Below are 26,635 nucleotides of genomic sequence, written 5' to 3'. Positions count from 1 at the left end.
AGGTCACTTTAAAAAAAAGCATACAAAATAATATACAACAAAAAAGGAAATCAAACAAAAATATTAGTAATAATAAAATATCAGTAATAAGAAATATCAGTAATAATAATAAACATAATCAACACAATATAACAAATGAAAGGAATCAATTTTTTTTAGAATGGCTTATCCATATTGGATCTGTGAAATCGGATTCCCTCCATCTGTATAACAAGTAAGACGCGCAAACGCGGGAAGCGAATGCAGCTCGTACATTCGTTTTTGTGTGTGTGTTTTTTGTGTGATACAGCCGCGCCCTCTGGTGGCGGGCAGGTGGTGTTACAGTGTGACAGACAGACACACAGACAGACAGACAGGTTCTGCTAGGTCTCATAGTTAGTGCTCACTGCATTCGCAATTACAGTCATCTCATTAAGAACATTTACTTTTAATATTACAATATATTGGGGGTTGTGGTCTGGATTTAGTATTTTGGAACAAATTGGTCCTCAAATTTCATGTTCTGGGCCAACAGTCTAGACAACACTGGACACGACGCCACATCATAACTGCTTATCGCTGCCATTGTGTTGCGACTAAGCCCCCCTGACTGAAACAATGATTATTACATAAACAGTTCCACACGCAACTGATGGTCAGTCTTAATGTGTGTGTCCCTGTGGAGCAAGCTTACTCATGCTCATGTCATCTCTTTAGCATTCTTGTATGTCGACCGGCTGGCGTCTGCACTGATTCTGCACAGACCCCAGCCAGCCACACGCACACGCACACACACACACACACACACACACAGAGATCAGCTGCACGTCTTGTGTCAACTGTGCAAAAGTATGCACACAGACCAGACAGTCCGTGCATACATACAACAAACACTCATACTCAATTTACTTTCCAAAAATTGGAAAAAATAAATTAGTTAGTTATATTTATAAACCCAAAGACACTATTAACCACTTTCACAAAAAAATCTACAAGCTCGCTCACGCTCACGCTCGCTCACACACACACACACACACACACACACACACACACACACACACACACACACACACACACACACACACACACACACACACACACACACACACACACACACACACACACACACACACACACACACACACACACACACACACACACACACACACACACACACACACACACACACACACACACACACACACACACACACAGTATAGCCATACTGTATATCCATGTGTGAAACCCCCACAAGTGCGTTTACTCTCAAACATGCAACAATCTCAACTCCCTAACCTCCTTGCAGGCAATAAACCCCCCTCCCTCCCACAGATAGTATTTCTGGGTTATGTAAGGATGGAGAGGACAGGCTTCCTAAAGCTCACCAGAGGCCGACTTCACAGAGACTAAAAAAAGACACTCACAGGCACGCACGGAACAGTCAGGAAGAAATGTAAGCAGGCACACATTTGCATTTATAGTATTATATACTATACAAAATAGATAGACACACAGATTTATTTTCTGCCAATTCTAACTCACCTTTTAATGTACTGTACTGTACTGTAATTCTATACAGTACATGTCCATAAAAACTTCTACTACCGACTTATTTGTTAACAAGCAATAGTATACGCTGAGACCAGCTCTCTGTTTGCGCATTAACATGATGGACCATCAGACTAAAATCGCATATTCACATAAATATTAGCACAGCATGAACACAACTCTTGAGAAGTGCTCGTAGCAGAACCATTCTATAAGGCGGTTTATAGAAGTCTTGCACTTCCAGCAACTGGGTGACTATGGTAATGTATGGGTTTCCGTTGAAAATACCGTATAGAATTAACTTGAAACTACCACCACTTCACTACTACCCATTTCACGCATTTAAAATATTTTTGGGTAAAATCTAAATGTCTAACGTGTTACTTACTAAATACTTTATCAACTTTGTCACATCACAGGTGTACAGGTATAAAGAATAATTATGTACACATACACATGAGATTAGACATAGAATGTATCTTTGTCCTGCGTTTACATACTACATTAATAATTTAAACAGATATGTTTTACCCATCATTTCCCTCCATAGCAGCAGTTATCAGCCACTGGAGTAGTGTGGTGGTGTTTACCAGCATTACCTGCAGAAACACATTCTCCTCTAGCTCTATTTCTGGGAGTTTGGTTTCCCAAGAACCAAAGAATGTCCCCAACAAACAGTGAAGCACCAAAATACAGCCAGTGGACAATATGTTGTTTGCATGTAAACACCACCACACTGCTCCAGTGGCTAATAACTGCAGCTAGAGGGAAATGATTGGTAAAATTGTATATAAATATAAAGGGAGTTGCAGTAGTCGAGGCGTGAGTAGATGAAAGCGTGGATAACTTTAGTTAAGTCGGGTCGTGAGAGGAAGGGTTTGATTTTGGAAATATTGCGAAGGTGGTAGAATGAGGACTGAACAACCTTTTTTACATGGCCCTCCAGGGAGAGGTTGGAATCTAGGGTGACACCTAGGTTTCTAGCTGCGGGTGTAATGTTCTGGCGTAGGGAACCAAGGTTGCTTTCTAAGCGCGCTCTATCAGAAGGTGGGCCAAATATAAGGACTTCGGTTTTCGTTTGGTTGAGTTTGAGAAAGTTATTGCCCATCCAAACTTGAATGTCGGAAAGGCAGGAAGGAGTGCAGTTTGGCTAAGCTATATATTTATTGTATCGTTATGAACACAGAGGGCAAAGTTGCATACTATGCCTTTAGGTTGCAAAAGAGTATCAAAGCATTGTATAATATCACATTAGTAGAACTTTAGTTATTAAGATTTTTTTTAATAAATACAATATCATTGTTTTTCGGTAATCTAAATATAAGTCAGGTACATGTTTCTCATATTATCCAATCCAGATTTCAATCAACACATCATTTTTTTCCTACATCTATCTAAAGTTTAATCCGTTTCTTATTTTAGTTCAACCTGTGAATGTGAGGATGAGCAGTTAGATCTCTGCTATTAGTTACCAGTTATGTTACAGCATAATGGGTAACGATGTGGGCACCCCTGGCAGTGGACAGTGGGTACATGGCAGCACATAGTTGGCAGTGGACAGTGGGTACATGGCAGCACATAGTTGGCAGTGGACAGTGGGTACATGGCAGCACATAGTTGGCAGTGGACAGTGGGTACATGGCAGCACATAGTTGGCAGTGGACAGTGGGTACATGGCAGCACATAGTTGGCGGTGGACAGTGGGTACATGGCAGCACATAGTTGGCAGTGGACAGTGGGTACATGGCAGCACATAGTTGGCACCTCTTATGTTATTCCAGATGTCTCTACACCATAAAAGTGTGCACGGTTGTGTGTTTGAGAGAAGTTAAAGACAGATGAAACTCAGACACAGAGAAACGAGGATGAAGACAGACTGAATGTGACAACAAACAAGAGCAAGAATAATACTATTTAAAAAAGTGTGTGTGTGTGTGTGTGTGTGTGCATGTTCAGGTCCATTTGGCTGACCCAGTTGATTGGCAGCAGGATCAGTGAGTCAAAGTGCCAACTTGTACTACAGTACATGCCGCCACGTAGAGAAGAGAAGAGTCTGCACTGCTGAGTACAACTTGTCGACCTCACTTTGATGTGTGTGTGTGTGTGTGTGTATGCGTGCGTGCATGCGTGTCACTGTTATTGTGTGTCCCCGCATCAATGCCTGTATATGATTGTGTGTGTCAGTCTTTCTGTCTCATTCTGTGTGTATGTTATTAGTTGAACTATGGGGGTCAGTTTCCCCTTGATGCATGCATTACATAACCAAGGTTGACAGGCAGCTATTACAAACTCAACACATGAGCACATACTGTGCCTGTCAAAGCTAAACGCTCCGGACAAGAACAACCCCCCCCCCCCCACCTCTTCAATAACCTCTCTCCATCCTATCCTCTCTCAACTGCCATACATGGGTCGAAAAGTCACAGAATCACACTTAAACAACAATGTGTTTGCTGAAAGAGGGCCATTTTCAAACGCCTCTGTCTCAACAATGAGGGGGAGTGGGGTACAAGTACTGTCATGATCTCTTTATGTTCCTTTTCTACTTTTTAAGTGGTGCTAGCCACTCCTATAGACACCTACTGTATGTGTGTCACACAGGGATCTAACGATGTCATTGAAACTCTTTCCATTATGCCCATATATGGATAGAATGAACATTAGGGGAAAACTGTTATTTGGTTCTGTCTCTTCTCTCCCGGACTAAAATGAAAACCAGCTGATGTAAAAGGCATGCAACATAAAGATGACATCATCACTCTCACTCACAAGGGTCTACCAATATCTGTGTGTGAGTGTGTGTGTGTATTCCAAGTATAGAAAATTACTGCTTAAATGTGAGTTCCCAAAACAAATTAGAATCACAAGTAGGATAGTCTTACTGTTTCTCAGAGGATGCCATGTAGATGTATACGGTAGGTACAGCATTTCCCCCCACTAAATCTATGGTCTCTGTAGACATTTTTAAAACACAGCTCAAGACCGATTAGTTTTTACCATCGCTTTTGGCTGGGTTTGTATCTCCCTGCTGCTAGTTGTTTTTAATGTTTGTTTTATGTAATGTTTTCTTTTGAATGTTATTTTATGCTATTGATTTTTGCTTGGATTTTAATTACGTTTTATCTTTCTACTTTTCTTTATTTGTTCTGTAAAGCACTTTGCGCTGCATTTTTATGTCATGAAAGGTGCTCTATAAATAAAGTGTATTATTATTATAAAGCCAGCTAGTTAACTAAATTAGACAAAGTTGATGCTGCCTATATTCGATTTTCATAAAAAAGCAGCCATTTGTCTTCTGCAACATTTGTGTGTCAGCATTGCCTCCACATCTCAAATAACGATTTAACATCAAACGATTGTTTCCTTCCCTCTGTTACTTAGCTTCTCTAAAGACATTTCCCCTAGAGTCCTCTAGGACTGAAGAGAGAGAATGAATAGAGAGAAATTGTGATTAAACTGAGCCAATGCATGGCTGTGTGTGAGAGAAACCCGGGGGTAAACCTGAGCAGGTTCAAGCCAGCACAGCCCTTAGAAGGCAGTGATTCCAAGCATGGTTCGGCTGTGAACGTGCCAAAAATGTGCGACGCATCAAGGAGCTTCAAACAAACGGAGCACGGAATGGAGTTAATTGCATATGATCTGATCACATCAACAACAGTCGAGTAAAACTGCCTGAAATCCCACAGAATCAAATCTAATCTCAGAGTGGAGGTGGCTCTTAAGTGAATCATGCAATTCTCAACCAAATGTTACTGAACCACTTTGGGAACTACAATCTCTAAATCTCTGAATTCTCTTGGAGTGATCTCTCCTCACCTCATTGAAGCGTGCCACCAGGTCCTCCACAGCGTTGCTACGCTGTACATTGTGGGTGGGCATGGAGGGTGCCGACAGAGAGGCCTTGAGGTTGGGGTGGCGTTTGATTTGACATTCAGAGCTGCCCAGGTCTCGTGTGAGGAAACAGAGGTAGTCCAGAGGAAAGACCTGGAGACAGAGACACATTATAAACTCGGAAGTTCGGAAATTTAAGTTTGGTCGGTAATTCTTCCCCTTTAATAATACCAATTGGTATTGTAATTTATATCGTTTTTCTCGTTGATTAGTCACCTTTACAGCTTGTAAGGATCGGGCATACCTGGAATGAGTAACACAGCTAAACGTGTGGGTAGCTCCTCCAAACAATGTGACAAAATGGCAAATGGTTGGTATTCACCCTTGTGAGTTGCTTAGCGAATAGGATGATTGCACTCTCCCACAGTAATAAGGAAAGAAATCACACCCGTGTGAACTGAGTGGTGCAACCCCCCTCTCTCCCCCCCCCTCCTCTCCTCTCTCTCTCTCTCCCTCATTAGAAGGCAACAGTGCAGCACTAATACTATCTCTCTCTGTCTCTCTCTGTTTCTAGCAAACAGCACCCCTACTGGTACTCAGTCATACTCGTGCTCATTAATACATACATACATAAATAGGTGAACACATGAACACATAGGTGCACACGGACATTGCTGGTTGTAGGAGTGGTTGCACCACTCAAAACAACAACACATATTGGCATATACACTTTACACCCAGTGTTGGGGAACTCAGTAGCATCTGGAAGATCCATACGCAGCCACAACACTTGGCATGGTATGGTGCAGTATCTCTCTCAAAATGTGGCTAGGTTGGTGACCAGCATTAGGAGAAGGTGCCAAGCTGTGTATGGATCGTCCAAACACACTATGTGTTGTTTTTTTCCTTATTACTGTGGCAACAAGGGAATTGGAACGCCCGGTCCTTACAAGCTCGTTGACTTGACTAATCAACAATAAAAACGATATAAGCCAAAGTTACGTTTCCAAACTTTGTCTTTTTGTGCCGAGTTTATATAGACAGATGGATGGTTAGATAAGAAGAAATACAACATTCTCCCTGAGAAAACATACTCAGGGAGAATAAAACACAAGGACAGCAAAAACAGACCAAGAAAACAAAGAAGCAAAACCGATGCAAAATACAGAGATTAATAATTCAATAATTTAACAATTACCGAATTGAATTAATCCCAAATTCACTGAATTGAATTAATCCCAATCTTTGCAGAGTAGATGTGTGATTATGTGCGGATTACTACTGTCACAGTCTAATTAAATCTATGGAAGCGAAACAGTGTCCATCAACACAGAAATGATTACATGTTTAATCATGTAATCATGTAATCATGTAATCATTGCGTGTGTGTGTGTGTGTGTGTGTGTGTGTGTGTGTGTGTGTGTGTGTGTGTGTGTGTGTGTGTGTGTGCGTGCGTGCGTGCATGCGTGCATGCGTGCGTGCTTCCCACCCACCCGCTGGTACAGCTGTTGCTCCTGTTGGGTGAGGATGCATGCGATCTCTTCGGGGAACTGGACCAGATGACGCAGCTCGGCCAGCTCCTTGCTGATCCCACTGACACTGGGAGGCAGAGAGCTGCTGCTGGTCATACTGTTAGCCAGCTGACGCTCTGCGTGGACACAGAGAGACAGACCATTTACAATCAATCATTAGTTGAAACCTATAACCACTTTGAACCCCAACGTCCCTATTCTGGGGCTATTAAACATGTGAGCTTGTAGACCGTCTGTTTTCACCTAGAGCCAAAGAACGGAGGGGGCCTAGTATAGAGCCCTTGGTCAACTACATATGGGGTTTACGTGGGTTTAGAATCTAAATCCACGTAAACCCCATCATCTAAACTTTAGATGATTGCTTAAGTAATGTAATGGACGCTGTATATGTGTTTGTGTATGTGCCTGTAGGTCACGGTCTAAAATGACATGAAAATGAAAGAAGAGATTGTACGGAGTCTGGCAACCTCTTCTTTCATCTATACGCTTTTGCCAGTAGTCAGTGCCTCTGAGCTATTGGTGTGTGCCCTTCCAGCTTGTTTGTTTGACTGTCTGAAATGACTCAATGTGCTGTGTTATGACCTGGCTCTTAGGCCACAACAAAAGGAGGAAGACACACGGCTGTTTAAAAGTGCACAAACCAATATATATTTACAATATAAATGAACTCAAAGCTTCAACATGATATGGGGTGTGTTAATCAGTGAAATCAGTAGTGTAGGTGAGTGGATGTGTGGTAAATGTAGTGTGTAGTGTTGAATGGTGAACTAAAGTGGTGCTGCCATCAGGGAGAGAGAGAGAGACATTGGCCCAGGCCACACGTATATGGATCTTTTGCTTATTAGCGCATATCATTTTTACTATAATTAGGTGAGAAATGCAGCTTGTGCCCGCATGGAAACTACACGGATACCAATCACTGTTAACAACTTTAAAACTTATCACATGTTGCATCAACTGCAGTGAGCATGCAAAGGCTCTGCTCTGCTGCATCCAATAATAAATATATCAGCCAACTAGTCCAGTGCGGACTGGTGATTTCATTTGTATTGGTGCAGAGTGCGAAGCTTGAACAATAGGTTAATTGTGGACCACTACAGATAAACTGTGGATATTAACCTACCAATAAGGACCCAGGCCAAATGCCATTGTGCAGTAGCCTACACCAACAAGTCTATGCATGGTGTGTGCATAGCCGCATGTGAAACTATATTGTGCTGTATTTTGCTCTCCATTTCATGGTCATGGTCATGCGAGGAGAGAGAGAGAGAGAGAGAGAGAGAGAGAGGGTGCAGAGAGTGAGAGAGGTGTGAATGGAATCGCATCAAATAGCGTGGTTGGTGAGAAGCAAGTATACAGATCTCCAACTCATTACCTGACATATGGGGGTTATGTGTATATTGGTCACCAATGGCCAAAAATGGCTCAACTATGCACACCTCTAGGTTGCCCTTGTTCGATAATGCAATCTTTCTAAAGCAATAGCTCATGGTCTGGATGGACACACTGAAGGACCGAGAGGTAAACAGTATAGAAGAGAGATTGTCAAGTGTTTTGTTCTCTTAACGTCTATTCTGTTTTCTGACAAAAACACGGATGTATCATTTGTTAAACATTTCACCCTTTGGTAAACAAGGCACTCGTTATGTAGAGTAACTCCTTTTATTACCTAATAAAGGATGAAACCATTTAAAAGTGTACACAAAACAAAGGAAAATTCAATGTTATCGGTCTGCTAAGCCTTTTAACTTGGAGTACTCCCCTGTCAGGCTAAACAGGTCAATTAGGCCCGGTAATGTCCTCTTTCTTAAAGCTTACACCTCCAAGAGGAATAGGACTCAGTACCACTGACAGTTTTTGTATGGTAATGAGATTGAGATGAGGTCGTCAATAATATCGATTCAGTGCTCTCATTCTGAAATTATTTTATACACATGGACCCTAGAGTCAAGTACATCCACAATCTGTTACAGCATGATGCGTTGTGATGTACACTGGCTATTTTTGCTATTGACGTACAACATATTATGTAGGAGGGAGGGGAGGGGGGGGTCTGTTTTATTCAGATAGGACAGTGGACAGTGGTTCTCAAAGTGAGGTCCAGGGGTTTGAGAACCACTGAGATAGGAAAATGTAGAGACAGGAAGGCAAAGGCAGAGAGTGAAAGACATAATACCATGAGTCTGATTCAAACATGATTCCTCATCACAACTCAACGGGGTGCAGGTGATCAGTGCACTAACTGGTTGCGCCCCGAAGCAACCTGTTTGTCGTTGTCCATTGATTATGTTATTTAGGATTAATGCGTTGCACTTTGTTTACAGCGCGCCACTGTTGCCATGAAGGCTAGCACTGGGAAAAACAAGACATACATTGAGTACCAGGAATCAGACACACACACGTTGTGGGAATTGTCACCCGTCTTGCGCGAGCGCACACTGTTAGAGGACTTCTTGTTTGTCACACACACACACACACACACACACACACACACACACACACACACACACACACAATATCCTGGGTAACCCTTGAGATGTGCTACAGGTAGCCATGGTAACAGCATTTACTGCTCTGCAGGGGGAAAAAACGTATTTGTAGTTTCATTTGTGGATCTGGCACAGGAACAGCTTCTGAAATTGTGTGTGTGTGTCTCACACTGTGAGAAGGGCAATTGAGAGATGAAGAGAGAGTCAGAGAGACAATAGAAATAGAAAATCGCACTCCTCTGAGCACAGATCCCCACCAGAATGGGTCACGTCACCATGAGGCAGATTTCAAACATTTTCATTTGGGGTGGCAGTCAGATCTTTCTTGAGCTACTGTGAATGTACAGTATGTGCAAACTATTTCCACAGCAATCGGATGCAGCATTCATAATTTGTGGCATTTTGTGCAAAACGGCACACTCCCCCAAACTTTGGAAGTCAATCGTAGCCAATGATAATGAGGCAAATGACAAATCTGACAGTTCAGTGTTGATTATAATCTTTACTGATTGGTGTGAGGTTTGAACAAAATATGTAATAGTAATGCAAATTAATTTTGTTCATGAGGGGGAGAGAGAGAGGGTCAGGGATGTCATCAGAAAAAGCAAAAAGGCAAGAAAACAGTAATCCTCCACTCCACTGGAAAATATATGGGAATCTTCCATTCCCTAAAAGAGAAGAGAGAAAAAAGGCACATCCCAGAGAGAGAGAGAGAGAGAGAGAGAGAGAGGAAACGAGAGTAGAAGAGAGAGATGGGGGGTGCGCTGAGACTGAGCGATAAAGAGGGATAGGGAGGAAGGTTTAAGTGGAGGGAGTGTAGTTGTGTGGTTTACACAGTCCAGCAGGTGTGTGTGTGTGTGTGTGTGTGTGTGTGTGTGTGTGAGTTCTCTATCACACTGAGCACTATAGCAGCTACACTGCATAGAGAAAAACCAGAGGTAAGTTTATGTAAACTGTACTGACCAACGGATGTTATTTGCCAAAGAAATGCATAGTAAATAATCAGGCGAGGACACTTCCCAAACACCTACACCGCAAGCGGTTGAAATTATTTTGAGATTGAAATGTGGACCTGAACCAGAGACCTAAACAGAGTTTGAGTGTACACCACAAAACACTACACTGTAGACCACGACACATAGGATAGCCCACAAATCAAGGTGCACACCGTTTGCAAAAGAAATTGTATAGGAAACAGCTGAGCCCACTTGGCATCACATTTTTCAAAATGGTGCATACATTGCATAAATGGCTTCATCCTGAAGCACTTGTATACAGTAAATCAAATATAATAATTTGACTGTGTATGTCCATGTGATGTGGCTTGAAGATGGGTTAATCATGCTCTCATAGTATATTCTCCATTCTTTACCTGCCAGATCATAAGAACATCTCGCTAATCGTCCTTAGCATCCATTAGCTTTCAGTAAAAAAAAGAAAGCACTAGCAACAACCTTTGGCAACTGTAATGAATACCCTTTGTAATGTCAAAAGCAATACATATTTAAACTAGAAATGCACTTTCGAGCTGCCAATTTGCACTTTGCACACAAGTTGGCCATGAATGGCCTACTTGTGCACGAGCAGAGCACGCAACTTACCTCTGACTCTTGTCAACTTATCGTCCCTTCCCCCCTTCTGCCACCCCTGACCACGCCCGATGTTGTCGCTCGGCCAATCAGGGATTGTATATTTGGTGGATGTCGGTGGCTCCCCTCGTTGGTATGTTGGTGCCCTCGCTCGGCCAATCAGGGATTGGCTGATGACGTAACTATGTATGTTTATGTAAAAAATACACAATCCCTGATTGGCCGGGGGAGTCACCGACATACACAGCCGAAAACAGTACTTGCGCTCTGCTCGCGCAAGTAATAAATATATTGATTAGTCAATTATAAATGGCATGTACAGAAACTATATATACATATACACACAGTATATATGTGTGAAGTGAGGGGCGCTCTTCATACTAGGGCCAGCACCCCTCAAAATCAAAATGTTGTAAACTGTGCGAATGCTTTAATATAAACTGTGGCTCAATTACTGTACTATAGTTTTGCACTAGTTTTGGTTATTTCATAGTTTGAGTTAACAATAATAACCAGTGTCCAACCATCAGTCTCTTAAGTATGCTGGCCCTCATCACCCGGCTCCGCTCCCCCAGCAATCCTTTTGAAGTGGAAATCATGCCATGGTCAGGGTCACATGAATTTCATGATTACTTAATTAATTATGCTAATTATCCCTTTTATCTTTTATCCCACGATTTTGCAACCCAGTTTTTCACCCAGTGTCAATTATCGAATGTAATCCTGGGCGCTACACTTCCTCTGCCAACCTGGGGAGGGCAGCAGACTGACCTCATGCTTCCTTCTATGCATGAGGATTCCAAGCTGCTTCTTTTCACCTGACAGAGGGGAGTTTCCCCGGCCGGACGTAGCACGTGGAAGGAACACCTTATACCTACCCTAGGGGACACGGGGAGAAAATGCAAACTCCACACAGAAAGGCCCTTTCGCCAACCCCGCCGCGGGTATGGGCACTGATGACGCGGAGGAGAGAACACGCCCTCAATGTCCACAGCATCCCCAGCGGGAATCGAACCCAGGACCTTCTAGCTGTGAGGCAACAGCACTAGCAACCGTGCCACCGTGTCCCCGTCTCCCTTTTATCTAAGCATGCAGTGACTCAGTCAGATAGCTCTGACTGTCAGTTTCAGATGTGTCCTGTAATAGGCCATTTCAATGACTTAAAAGTGAAGGTGCATTAACAGTCTATATCAGACATCTCCAGAAACACTGATGTAAATGATGAATAATATAGATTTTTTGTGAGCATGAAACGGGGGAAGGGGATGCTCATCTGCATGCTGAAAAAGGAGCCCTTTCTCATTGTGTGTGTGTGTGTGTGTGTGTGTGTGTGTGTGTGAGAGAGTGTCAGGCCAATGTCTGCATAGATCCTGTTCAGAATGGTGGAGGGAGGGAGCAGATTGCCTTTTTAAAGATTCTTCCTTTATTTTTCAGTTGATCATTGTGTTCACATTGGCACCGGAGAGACACAGGAAATAAGGGGGGCAGGGGGTGATGATGACACAGTATATTTTTGTCAAATGGATATTAACCCGCGGCACGGCATCTTTGTTCACTGAGCCGTCAGAGTGCTCCGCTTATTGAGCACACATCCAGCTGTAAATCTAATGCCTCATCAGTGACGCATGACACACGCATCACGCACGCACACGCACACACACACACACACACACACACACACACACACACACACACACGCTTCACGCACGCACGCAGCCACAGACCCCAGAAAACAGAACTCAAAACACCTCCTGGATACAAAAGTGCCAATATCTATACATCAACTACTGTAAAGCAGTTTGATTTTTCTGTCCCTGATAATGCAAAATGACCGAAAAGTGGTTCGTTCATCTTATCTGTTTATCCCCAAAAGTAAGGGATCAATCATAATGTCGAGTTGTACAGTTATTGAAAAAATAATGCAGGATGTCTTGGAAAATAATAACCCACCAATGTGAAGTGGAGGAGGGTTTGCCTTGCGTGTGTTATTTTTAGTGTAGATTATGCTGCTTACTGTATGGCATGGCCACTCAGTGACCATTAAATGTGCAATGTTTTTCATATTTTGGGACAATAAGCTCTTGGAATAGAAACTTGACATGATGGCAAGACTGTTGAGTGAAAGTACTGGGATTTGGCGGAAATACCGTCCAAGGAAGTGACGGATCCGTTTACGTGTTGTGATTGGTCGAAAAATAAGTTTCCAGGGGAAGTACTAAGTAGACACTATAGTCCCACCCTGCTTGCACACAAGTAGGCCATGCGGCAAGGCGCAAGTTGGCACCTCGACAGAGTGCATTTCTAGTTATAATAATTATTATTATATTATTACTATGTCCAGCTTTGAGGGTTCTGTGTAAACACATTGTCCTAACCCAAACATTAAATTCCATTGACAATGAATGGCCAGCTTTGAGTTATGTAACACATATACTGTGTAAACACAAACATTGAAGACGAAGGTGAGGACACAAAATGGCTAATTGCCGGAATGAGATGATTTATGATGATGTATGATGATAAGAGCGCCCCTCACTTCACACAAGTGTGATTTTTAGTATTATTATTGTTGTCGTTTATCTAATGTTTATCAGATTTAAAACACTAACTGGACCGTCTGCCCTAGACTCCAAGAATAACATTCATCTTTCAGGAAATATAATGCACAAAGCCAAAACAAATAAATCACTGGAATGAACTACAGTTGACAACAGACTTTAATTCTATTTATTTTTTTTATATATAATTTCAATACAAAATCTTGAGCCATGTTTTCCTTCCTTCCTTCCTTCCTACAAAAAAAACAGACTCTCATGCTGGCATCCAGGAATAAACATAATCTTAGATTGGTGAGGTGCTTGCCACTGCAGTGACATATTCCAGACATGAACAGCGGAATAAAACTTAATTGTTTACTTTCTCAGTGACGGGCAGGACATCGGTAGTAATCAATTGAGAGTTATGCTGAAGCAAAGTCTGCTTGAAATAACCCAACGCTATTAAACACATTGGCATGGCCCTCACGTGGGGCTCTGCTATGAGTAAGCCTGTAAAAAATTCTGGGCCCTGACCCACAGAATTGGCAAAATAATAACATCATTACGACATACAACCAAACTATACCGTCATGCCAATTACTTTTAGATGGAAACAAAGCTATCATTGTGCCATAGTGTTGTGTTTAAGAACTGGTAGAATGTGAACAACCAGTTCTGGAAATGCCAACTCAACCAGGAAATATCACTTGGATTCAAACACTCTCCCACACCCTGTAGTGTATACAGTATCCGTAGTGTTAACTCAAGGGCCTCACACACCGTCTGCGAACACCGCGCGTCAAAACAGCCGCCTCCGTTATTTTCAATGAACCCATCGCACACCGGCGGCGTCCGACGCGCGTTCACGCCTCGCCTGACGCTCCGATACGCCACCGTTCTATTTTCCAGGCGTTGCCGCGCGGGAACGCCTGTGCCGCGTCGCTGTGCACCCGGTGTGTGTTGGGCTTTACACACAGTATACGTTTGGCACATGCACATGAACACACGATCGCGAACAAATAAGCAAGCAGTATCAGAAGCAGACACACAAATGGAAGGACTCAAGTGAGTCGCACACACGCACGGTGGTAGCAGTGCCAATCGACTTATTGACAATGTTGAGTTACTGTAGGGAGTTTCTCTGCTGACTCACACACTCACATATGTCGATAATGTGTACACACATACTGTACACTCATCACGCATAAAAGGTGAGGGCTACTATACGACAGATAAACGACCATCCTCAATCCTCACACAATCTTTAATCTTTAATCTACATAATGGAGCAAACAAGGAGTAAAGTAGGACAGAATTAGTTCTTTAATATGTGAGCTCTTCGCCACAATACGCCAAGACCCCCGGCAAAGACCACCATACAGCCCCATGCAGAGCTTCATGAAACCTGCCAGCCGAAATTTAGCATTTAATTGCTGGAAACCTTGTACTGTATGTTCAAAACCGTTCCATTATAAATAAATACATTTACATTTATAAAAATAGTGAAAATAGGAAAGCTCTACAAGCTCACAATGCATCGCAACCCATTGTGAGCTTGTAGATCTGCTATTTTCACTACTTTTGTATGATGAATTAGGGCATTAATTCGTGAAAAAACATCAAACGTTGAAATATGGAGATCCCAGGTTTCTGCCTGACAGCAACGATTTGATAGTTGGCAACACAACAGGTCAACTGACCTGCTAAGTTTACTTCAAAATAGTATGAAAAAAGCTTGAATATTTCCTTTGTCATATTAAGATAATCCAACATTTAATATTCCTTTTCTATGATATTGTGTATATGATGCATATTTGAAAATTTGGACTACACAGGTTTAGTCTTCCGATCATCACAAACAGACGCAGACAAAATTGTTTTTAACGCTTCTGTAGCTACCTAATCCTATTTCCTAGGATGCCCCACTGGGAGAACAAGAAGGATGAACACGAGGACACGCAACAAGCATTTAATTCCTCTCATTTGATTGGAGCTATTAGATTTACCATGGCAAACTAGGTTACAAACAGTGTTGATTTGAGCTACAGCACCATTAGATTTACCATGGCAAACTAGGTTACATACACCTCAGGTGTCACATAATAGAAACGTTAAGTTCACAGTCTATTCATACAAGTGTTCTTAGAATCACTGCTCAAAAACACAGTAGTGGCAGCACATCACATAGAATAGATGTCCACGTTTACACTCTCAAGAGTTAAATTAACAATGCATAATTTACCGTACTAACCCACAGAGTCAAATCCATTTGTAACTCTAAGACAGTACACATGTAACCAAATGGACCATTACCTTGCCCATGGTTACATTTGTACACTCTCAGAGTTAAATTACCACTAAGGATTTTACTACACGGTGTCATGACCATTGTCTGTACTGTACTCACTGATCAGCTTGTAGTCCGTTCTGTGAGAGGGCTTCATGGTTGTCAGATTCAGCTGAGCGGTCAGGTTGGCATTGGCTCTGCCTCCCACAATGACAGCTCAGTGCCCGAGTGAACCAAATACACTTGTCCACATTTCAGCTGACAGTCCCTTGCAGCTGTTCCCTCTGCCTCTCTCTCTTGCCCTCTCTCTCTCTCTCTACCACTCTTTCTTTCGCTCTTCTCTCTCTCTGCAGTGCTCTCTCTCTCTCTCTCTCTCACTGGCCAGCCTCCTATTTCTTTCATTAGTTGAACTTTCTAACTTGAATTGTGATTCTGCTCTCTCTCACCTGCTTTACTCTCTCTTCCTCTCCTCAACAAACCATTTCTCTCCGTTTCCCTCCCTTTTCCCTCCTCCCACTCTTCGCTGACAGCATACATAGTTTACAGCCATGTGCTAGAGTTAGAGGAGCCAACTCACTGCATAGTACACAAACACACACAGGCTAGGGCTGAACGATTGGGGGAAATATATATCTAATTGCAATTTTCCAGACTAATATTGCAATTGCGGTTAACAGTATAACTGCAGTACCGTCCACAACATTAAGTCCAGTCCACATCAGTGATTCACAATGCAACGAAAACATTGCAATATGTTGCAGAGCAAAATTGCAGCTGAATTGACTGGCCAGCAAAGTTTGGGGATTATGTTGCAAGTAGTTGCAAGTTGCAAATGGTTGTGTTGGTGTGGACTGGGCTTTGATACTGTCAACATAGATGGTTATTTAAGGGCCTACAGTATAGTGGTCCAATGGCTTCTTGGAAATTGAAGATATGTTAACTATACAGTATACTGATCTACACGCACCATGCACATAATTTGATCCTATGTAATTTAGCTGGGGACCCACTGGAACTACCTCCTCAAGGACCCCTGGGGGTCCCCGGACCCCACTTTCAGAACTACTGGACTAGAACAGCGGAGAACAAAAAACAATCCTGGAAACATCCCAATAAAGGAATACTACCCCAAAGTCTTTGGATTGGTTCTGCAATGCTGTTATTCTTGACATTTCCAAATAGTTTCAACGCAGAAAACACACGCGGTACACTTGGATGTGGATGTGTTCTTGCAGACCCCCCCACACACACACACACACACACACACACACACACACACACACACACACACACACACACTTACATAAACGCACCAAACGCATGCACACAGGGCCATGCTCAAATACACACAAAAGCCATCCGACTGACAGTCCATTAGCGAGGTGTTCCTAACATAAACAGTGTTGTGTTGACACAGAAGCTCCATGAAACAAAAAGACATTTCTCATGAGGACATACGCGGTAGTTATGATCTCCCCATCTGTCCGTTTCTATACCTGAATGTACATGTGTGTACATTTCATTTCTGTGCACACAGATACATGAGCGTGTTCAAGTAAGCCTCTGTCTCTCTAAAACACACATTGACCACAGAACAAGGCATATACACATAATGTAAGCCTATAAATGCCAATGATATGCAGTATACATGCATTTCACAGTGTTCATTTAACGTTGACAGTGTCCATTTTACACCCTCAGATTTTAAATCAACACAGAAGAGAAGATTTTGACTGTGTGCACAGTCTCATGAACACCTTGACCGTGGCTTACCCTCATCTATTCTTGTTGCCAGTATTTGGTTTTATGGGTGCCAAGAGTTTACCATCACAACACGGCCTTGCAGAACTGATGTAGGCCTGCAACAGTCACTGCTTTAATCTATCATAAAAATATATATTATTAGAATTTAATAAATGTTTGAAATTTTAACACATCTACAAGCTTGTATGCTATTCTACAGGCTACACAATTTTTGTATGACACATGACATTGTAGGACAAAGCCTTTAGATTTAGTCAATTTAGTCAATTAGAAAAATGTCTACTCAATTAATTGATAGAATAATCACCAAAAAGATATCCGATAGAATAGTCACTAAGAGGATAATCGATAATTTCAGCCCTTACACTCCTCACCATGCAAGGGGGTCATAGACACCTGACCAACCTTCACCATAAAACACTCGTCTCCTACTGACCCGCCGTCTAAATCACACGTGTCACACCGCCACATGATTACATGTCACTGACCGCCTGACGTACATCAGAGGAACCGGCGACGTTTCCAGCTTATTGTGGCCGCACGTGGCAGCTGAAGAACGTAAAGAAAAACATTCCACCTTTCGCCACTTAATGTTAAAGCTCTGAAAATATAACTGCAGCCACACAGACCATTATGCTGGTAATCCTCCAAGGTATTTGGGACCAGAGCCATTGATAGACTGCATGTGGTACGTTGTGTTGAACTAGTTGCTACCTTATCTCCGACCGGGAGTGTAGATTTAATGCCTAATTTGTAATCCATCGCACCATGGTGTCCTCTGCTGAAAATAGCCAATATACAAGCTCACAATGTGATGTGGTGAGCTAGACCAGGTTCTCAGACATTTTCATTTTGTGTGAGGGACCCCCATAAGAGCTTGTAGATTGACAGCCACTGCCATACGACCAAGTATAAATCAGGCTCACGGGCAAAAATACGAATATTTCCAGAACATCATTCAAGACCAAAGCATAGGGCAAGGTTTCAGCCCGGTAATAAGTAATTTCATATAAATCATATGTAAAATAATAATTAAAAAAGATGATATATCTTTTAAAAAAGAAGAAAGATAAAAGTAGTTCCATAATTATGAAACAAAAAAGGCCTTCAAAGGTTTAACCACAACAAGCGGTTTTGAGCAGTCAAAATTAACCTAAATTATTCCTTGAGGCTACAGTACATAGATATATCATATTGATGGGGTGCTATTTTGGAAGTATTTTCTGTATCATCAAAGGTCACTTATTAGGGGTTAAACACAGGACTAGCACCATACATGGTCAAATAAAAGCAAACATTATTTGCTTTAGAACTAAAGCCTGGACAAGACCTTCCCCCAACTTTGGTATAATTAAAGTGACATCCCCCTGAATAATTGATATAAATTAACCACAAACAGCTGTGGATAACCTATACACTCACTCAATTTATCATTTGAATTCATATTTTCTGATACTGCTGTTATTATGACTATCAACTCTTATTTAACCAGGAAAGTTGACGAGGAACATTTGTACACACAGTTAAACCTGCAGCATACTGAAACCGTTGTATACACACTCAGACTAGGGCTACCATGGATCATCCAAGTTGTCGACAAATAATGTTGTGCAAAGATTAATGGTTAAATTGTGTTTTTGGCATTGGGACATGTAAATCAAAATTACAATAAAGTTAGCCTTTTAAGGTTTGTAAACAAAAACTGTACAGGGAACAGGGAAGATGTCACAAATAACTAAAATATACACAGAAATGACAATAACCGGTACCAATAATTAAATTGATACGGCCAAAACAGCCCAAGCATTTACAAAATACAAATGAAAATATATATCGGTACCATAATAATTAATTTATAGGGGCACTGACGGCCTAGCTTAGTGGTTAAAGCACGTACCACAATACCACAATTCCTGAGCCCGACAGCCTTCGCCGTCACTCCCCGTTTCCTGTCATTCCTTACTATACTATCCAATAAAGGCAGAAAAGCCAAACAGTGTGTACACACACACACACCCCCCCCCCCCTTGAGGGGTGTTCGAAATGGACACTTTACAGGTCTGTAACTCTGTATACTCTATAGTATACAAATGGAACCAAATTGACCCATAAGGGTGCATTTGGTTCTGTTTGTATACTCTCAAGAGTTATGGGGGTTCATCAAATTAAATTAACGACCGAGATAAAACATTGAGCATCCAAACATTGGGCATCCATCTGACACTTAAGTCTCCGTTTCTGTTGACATTGTGCAGAGTGACTCATCAACTTTCAGTTTGAACACACACAGCACCTGCTGATGTGATTGACAGGCCCTAAAAGGCCTCTCGAGGAGCTACGAGGCTGCGTGGGCCTGGAGCCTTAATTGCTTCCCGGAGAACCCAGAACAGCGAAATGCTGTTATGTGCGTTCATCAAATAGCTTGACTGTTTTGGCACACAGTCAGAGGAGTGCGATTATATTTTGTGTGTGTGTGTGTGTGTGTGTGTGTGTGTCTGCCTATGTGGTTGTGTGTGTATCTACGTGTCTACTTCCAAGTACTGCCAAGCCTGCAGCTGTGTGTGTGTGTGTGTGTGTGTGTGTGTGTGTGTGTGTGTGTGTGTGTGTGTGTGTGTGTGTGTTTGAGAGAGAGAGAGGGAGTGTGTGTTGGTGCTATTCCACTTCCCGGACTCATGAAAAAAAAAAAAGTATTGCGTCATACGTGCCTAATGTAGTGTGTGTGTGTGTGTGTGTGTGTGTGTGTGTGTGTGTGTGCGCGCATGTGCGTGTGTGTGCGCGCGCACGCACGTGCATGTGTGTCTAATTAATACTTGCAGGCAGAGTCCTGCAACGGGCTGGGTATCCGAGTTTGACAGGTGAAAACGGGTGAAAGATATACTTCACGGGTACAGGGACGGGCGGGTACTGAACGTGGGCTGTTAACACAAATCAGAGGGAACTGCAGGATGTTATAAACAGCAACAATAGACAGCAGCTGGGCGCTTCACTGCAGGATGTTATAAACAGTAGCAATCGACAGCAGCTGGGTGCTTCTCAACACTGCAGGATGTTATAAGCAGCAGCAATAGACAGCAGCTGGGTGCTTCTCAACACTGCAGGATGTTATAAGCAGCAGCAATAGACAGCAGCTGGGTGCTTCTCAACACTGCAGGATGTTATAAGCAGCAGCAATAGACAGCAGCTGGGTGCTTCTCAACACTGCAGGATGTTATAATCAGCAACAATAGACAGCAGCTGGGTGCTTCACTGCAGGATGTTATAATCAGATGTTATAATCAGCAACAATAGACAGCAGCTGGGCGCTTCACTGCAGGATGTTATAATCAGCAGCAATAGACAGCAGCTGGGCGCTTCACTGCAGGATGTTATAATCAGCAGCAATAGACAGCAGCTGGGCACTTCACTGCAGGATGTTATAATCAGCAGCAATAGACAGCAGCTGGGCGCTTCACTGCAGGATGTTATAATCAGCAGCAATAGACAGCAGCTGGGCACTTCACTGCAGGATGTTATAATCAGCAACAATAGACAGCAGCTGGGTGCTTCTCAACACTACAGGATGTTATAATCAGATGTTATAATCAGCAACAATAGTTGCTGTAGCGTGTTTTCGTCACACTTCCGCTAATGAAACACCAAAGCATTATAATGTCAACATTCAAGCGCAAGAAGTAATCCAGGTAAAGTAATGTCATTCTGCAAGTTTAACTAAAGTTCTAAAGTAATTTCTGATACAGTCACATAGCCTTGGATCAAGACAGTCATCAGGCTAATCCTTTCTTTAATCATCCTATCCTTGTTGAGATAACGCCATTACAGTATATCAATCATGATATAACTTCATGTAGTGATTATAATATAGCAGCAGTCGCCTACTGTACAATTTGATCGTACAATGCCAGTCAACTGTCTTCCGTGCAATGCGCCAATGCCGCCCACCCACCACCACCGCATCACAACGCCGCCCATGCACCCACCACCACCGCATCACAATGCCGCCCACCCACCACCACCGCATCACAACGCCGCCCACCCACCACCACCGCATCACAACGCCGCCCACCCACCACCACTGCATCATAATGTGATCCTGGGCTCTACACACCCTCCACCAACCTAGTCCCCATATATGGGGGACAAGGGGAGAGCAACGGACTTGAACTCATGCTTCCTTCATGCCTGAGTGTCCAAGTTGCTCCTTTACACCTGACAGGGGGGAGTTTCCCTGGTTGGACGTAGCGCGTGGAAGGAACACGTTATTCTAACCAGTTCCTTTCCCCTCCATCAGGCGCTCCGGCTGGCCAGGGGGAGGCAGTTTAGTGACCAGGATTACTGCATGTTTTTTGTGAGGGTACCTACCCTAGGGGACACGGGGAGAACATGCAAACTCCACACAGAAAGGCCCTTTCGCCAACCCCGCCTTCGGGTATGGGCACTGATGACGCGGAGGAGGAAACACGTCGCCAGCACCCACAGCGTCCCGAGCGGGAATCGAACTGTGTGAATTGACCAATTCTTGATAAAAAAAGCTTCTAATATATTATTTAGGCCCCACAATCCATAAATCTCACACTATTAAGGCAACCGGCCGGTTCCACGCGCCGCACAAAGTGCCCTTTTTTCCACTTGAGCACCTGCCCCTCTAAATGTCTGTGCACGCCGCTGGGTGATACAAACGGGTAACGGGGTCGCCGGGTCCATTATTCTGCTTGGAGATCACGGAAAGGTCAAAAGACATCTATGTAAGTTGTCACAAACCAACATACACTGAATGTATATCTGTCCATGCATACCTGCGTGCGTATGTGCACATGTGTGCGCGAGCCGGTGAAACCTCATCAGTGGTGCAGAACAGACAGCCTGTCACCTGGCATGTGGCCAGAGGCAGTGGATGTACGAGGATCAGCTTACATTAAAGTTACATCAGTGCAGAGGAGCTGCTGGAGACAGAGAGACCAGCGAACAAGCATGCAGAGACAAATCTACATGGACTCTCAAAGAGAGGTCCAAACTCCAAAGGGGTTTCCGGGGCTCCCCAAAGAAATTAGTTAATATATTATGAAAATCTGTTTGATCACTTCATTCCTACATACATTGGCTATTTGAAAATGATCGATCTACAATCACACAAGAACTGCTATTTTCAATAAATCTTAAAAAGATATTCCCCTGGCACAAAATACTTTAGATGGGGTCCACAGCCAAATTCATATTAATGTGGGTTAAGAAATTCACTGCTGCATGTTTTACTTACTTATATATGTATATATTACTTGTACAGAGAGATTGGTCATTTAAATCAAAAGCCAAAAGGAAACATTTAGTCCTCAAAAGAACACACATAATACACAGCAGTATCTACCCTGGTAAAATGGTGTCTACCTTCATCTCCTATTCTCTAGTCTAAGCTAGCAGCTTCTAGCCGTTCAAGAACCAGATCTCTAGGAGAAATACTGAGAAATGCTAACAATACCAAGTCACTGTGTGTGTATGTGTGTGTGTGTGTGTGTGTGTGTGTGTGTGTGTGTGTGTGTGTGTGTGTGTGTGTGTGTGTGTGCGCGTGTGCGTGCGTCGTCCGTGCATGGTCAAGGTATCGTTTGAAGCTAATCAAAAGAGGCTGGCTCACATCTTTGAAGTGACCTTGTCTCTTGAAACCTCCAGTATGCTCTGATGTAAAGATGCAGGGCTGTGGAGTGGCTCTGATGTGGCAAGAAGACTCAAAGCTTTCACCTTGCTTGTTATGTGTGTGTGCGTATGTGTGTGTGTGTGTGTGTGTGTGTGTGTGTGTGTGTGTGTGTGTGTGTGTGTGTGATAAGTGATAAGAGGAGGCACAGAAGGAACAGGGTGACCTGCGGGGTTAAGCATTATGTGTCTCTTTTTGACCATAAAGGGTAACTCAGAATCTTCCTTAACCTTAATCTTTCCAGAACCCTTGAAGTTCTTTGATAACTTGTCCATTGTAACCCGAACAATTTTCGCCATTTACATTTTTTGATTCTGAGGACCTTGGCTAAAACATAGCCGCAGCATATGGAAAGACATCCAGAACGTGTGAAATATGTTACGTGGCATGGTTGACTGGGAAAGAGCTGTGTCCAGAGATAATGTAGGACAGACAAACCACGGGGGACCACAGTGACTCAACTCCAGCCATTTACAGTCTGCTACCCTTCAGCCATGTCAAAACACACTCAGCCAGTGTCACACTGCATCACCCATTTTGTTTCAACATCAAGTGTTTGATCATCCTGGTTCTCTTTCTGACATATTTTATCATCTTGGTTTTTTATATTCTCTTTTTAGGAGGTACTGGTTTTAACTGGAAACTGGACTTGTAGCAGTTTTGTCCATTACAGATTGAGGCTATTTGGTCTCAGCTGGGTTTCCCATCATAAATAAAGGTTTTAACCAATTCAAATCTGGCATAGTTTTGGGCATGTCATTATATAAAGGTTTAATATACAATATTATAATAATAATAATAAGACACATAGGGCACATTATCATTAACGTAAAAATAACCTCTCAAATAACCATTCATTCTAGCTTTTGTCAAAGCATCCGTCTACCACACTAATTTTTGTGTGGATGCAATGGTCTGTATTTCTATAGCGCCTTTTATCCAAAGTGCTTTATGATGTACCACTGTTACTTATATTCATTACAGACGACAAAGTGCAGCAGTAAGGATTTCCACACGCACGTTGCAGACACACCCACACACACACACACACAGAGAGAGAGAGAGAGAAAGTCACCTTTGAGCACGCCGTGTCCGGTGGAGCCCAGCGGTGCGGGGCAGGGCAGGGCAGAGCGAGCACCGAGGGCAGCCGTGGCCTCCAGCAGGGCTCCGCTCAGGAAGGAACACACTGACGTCCTCTGGCCCGCGGCACGGTAAAACCTACAAACACACACATTCAGTAACCCATTAAGACCTGAGGCCGATTCTACAAAATGGCTTCTAAATCCCGAGTTACCCCAAAAATATATATAGTGTTTTGCCAATTAATAGGGGGCCCACTTGCAATATCCTCACATCCCTCTAGGGAATCGTAGAACCAGAGGACTTTCTGGACTGCCTAAGAAAAAAACTGACAGATTACAACTTGTCCAAAATGCAGCCGCCAGAGTTTTAACTAGAACTAAGATGAAAGAACATATTACTCACATCACTGGCTTCCGGTTGTTTTTAAGATTGATTTTAAATTTATTTTACTTGTTTATAAAGCTCTCAAACCTTCCGACCTACATGACTGCCTGCCTAAATATGTCCCAAACCGCCCCCCCTAAGGTCTTCCACTGCTGGCCTGCTCGCTTTGCCTAAAAAAATGGCAACAAAAAAATACAGGGCAGCAGCTTTTTGCTTCTACGGGCCGACGGCATGGAACAAACTCCCACTGTACCTTCGACACGCAGCCTCTGTAGACATTTTTAAAGCACAGCTCAAGACCCACTTCTACACCCTTGCTTTTAAATTATCTTTTTTGTTATTTATGTCCTCACTGTATTGCATTACTGCTCTTGTTTTTTAATGTTTATGCCTTGCTTTTCTTTTATTTATTTTTCTCCATTGCTCTGTAAAGCACTTTGAGCTGCATTTCATGTCATGAAAGGTGCTATACAAATAAAGTTTTATTATTATTTATTATTATTATTAGATAGTGGCCCACTGACCGGGGAGTCTGAGATGCAGGATCACACCAGGGCTTTAGGCAGAAGTTGGTACCATAGCAGGTACTGGGAATGGAAGAGGAGCTTGTGTTGGGCCGTTGCACTGACCAGCGAGCCACTCTGACACACACACATCCAGGGCAGGCTAGCAGGATCTTCTTGGAGGGATGGATCAGGTTGCCCTCTTCCTGGTCCAATATGTGTTTCACAACCTGTTGGGATTGGGAAGTAATGATGAATCTGACACATGTTTTCTCTTTACAGAATGGACGGCAACGGTGTGAACTGAAAGAAAAGTCCTCTCTTCCCATTCACTATGAACTGTTCTGACTTTTTAACGGCGGGCGACAGACAGGCGAATGTTCTGAAAGTACATCATTCGTCTATGCGACTCGGCAACTACTGGCGAATGGCGGCGATAGCAGGCGAACAGGTGATAGTCGAAAAGTGGGCGGAGGAAGGTCGCCTGAAATATCTAATTTATCTTTTGGGCAACATCGTCCGGCGATAGCGGGCGATTAGGCGAAATTAATGTGTCGCCTCCGCTGTTAAAACGAGAACACAGTGAACATGGAAGGAACACTTTGACCCGAGTCGTCTCTGCCAGCAGGTTTATGATAGTTTAACAAAATAAGAAAAAAATTAATTGAAAAAATAAAATAAAATAAATAGAATAAAACATTAAAAAAATTAGGCTATGAGGCTTTGCAAAAAAAGATAACTGAAGCCATATTGTGTGTTGACAAAATTAAGTATAGTAACTAATGTCATTAGTTAGGGTTAATCTGTCAAAGATAGCAGAGCTCACAATTGTATTTTTCTGACGTTGAATTTTACGGCGCAAATGTATCCATATTACAAAAAATAAAATAATAATAATAATATCACTAAAACAAATTAAACTACAAAAGTCTTTTGAAAAACTAAAGTAAAGTAAACTAAAACTCAACTTCAAATTGTTCTGGGAAGAGTCCAACAGAAATGCTTCTCTGAAACTACGGAATCATTACGCCTCCATACAGTGTGTAAGTGACCCTTGAGAGACGTCAAACTTCAGAAGAAAGCCATTACAGAAACATTTAGTGGCGATGCAAATGGACGGTAATGTCTTTGGCAGGGGGGGGGGGGGGGGGGAGTTGGCAAAAATAAGACGGAATCGATACAGAGGGCCTATATGAGGACCCGGAGGACAATGAAAACAATACTGCTGAGCCTAATTATTGGAAACACTGTCTTTCATCACTGCCTGAAAATGTTGCGGGAGGATGGAAGGAAGCGAGCGAGGGAAGGAGCTCTGATTCCTCCAACGCGTCCCTCCCCAACGCGTCCTTGTCCAATAGGTGCGTTAGCAGCGAGGAGACAGGCACCCATTGAGATACATGTTAAATAACGAGATTTCACCACCAAA

The 26,635-nt window shown here is 42.8% G+C and overlaps 1 protein-coding gene across 4 annotated transcripts in view; it reads right to left on the bottom strand.

Annotated features, from left to right (window-relative positions):
• The window catches only part of plce1 (phospholipase C, epsilon 1), a 118,192-nt gene that overhangs the window by 43,323 nt on the left and 48,234 nt on the right, over positions 1–26,635 (bottom strand). For 3 of the 4 annotated variants that reach the window (XM_080789177.1, XM_080789178.1, XM_080789179.1), the window contains exons 6-9: positions 25,231–25,439; positions 24,315–24,457; positions 6,852–7,006; positions 5,344–5,511 (exon numbers count right to left, since the gene is read on the bottom strand). In XM_080789177.1, the coding sequence (XP_080645303.1) occupies positions 5,344–5,511; positions 6,852–7,006; positions 24,315–24,457; positions 25,231–25,439 (675 nt within the window). Of the gene's footprint in view, positions 1–5,343; positions 5,512–6,851; positions 7,007–15,912; positions 15,993–24,314; positions 24,458–25,230; positions 25,440–26,635 lie in introns of those variants that run through there. The other variant, XM_080789180.1, reaches the window with a different exon arrangement.

The sequence above is a fragment of the Protomyctophum bolini genome (assembly GCF_963924005.1).
Source record: "Protomyctophum bolini genome assembly, chromosome: 18".
Lineage (NCBI taxonomy): Eukaryota > Metazoa > Chordata > Actinopteri > Myctophiformes > Myctophidae > Protomyctophum > Protomyctophum bolini.
The sequence above is the reverse complement of the archived record's forward strand: the minus strand, read 5'-3'. Positions and strand labels throughout refer to the sequence as shown.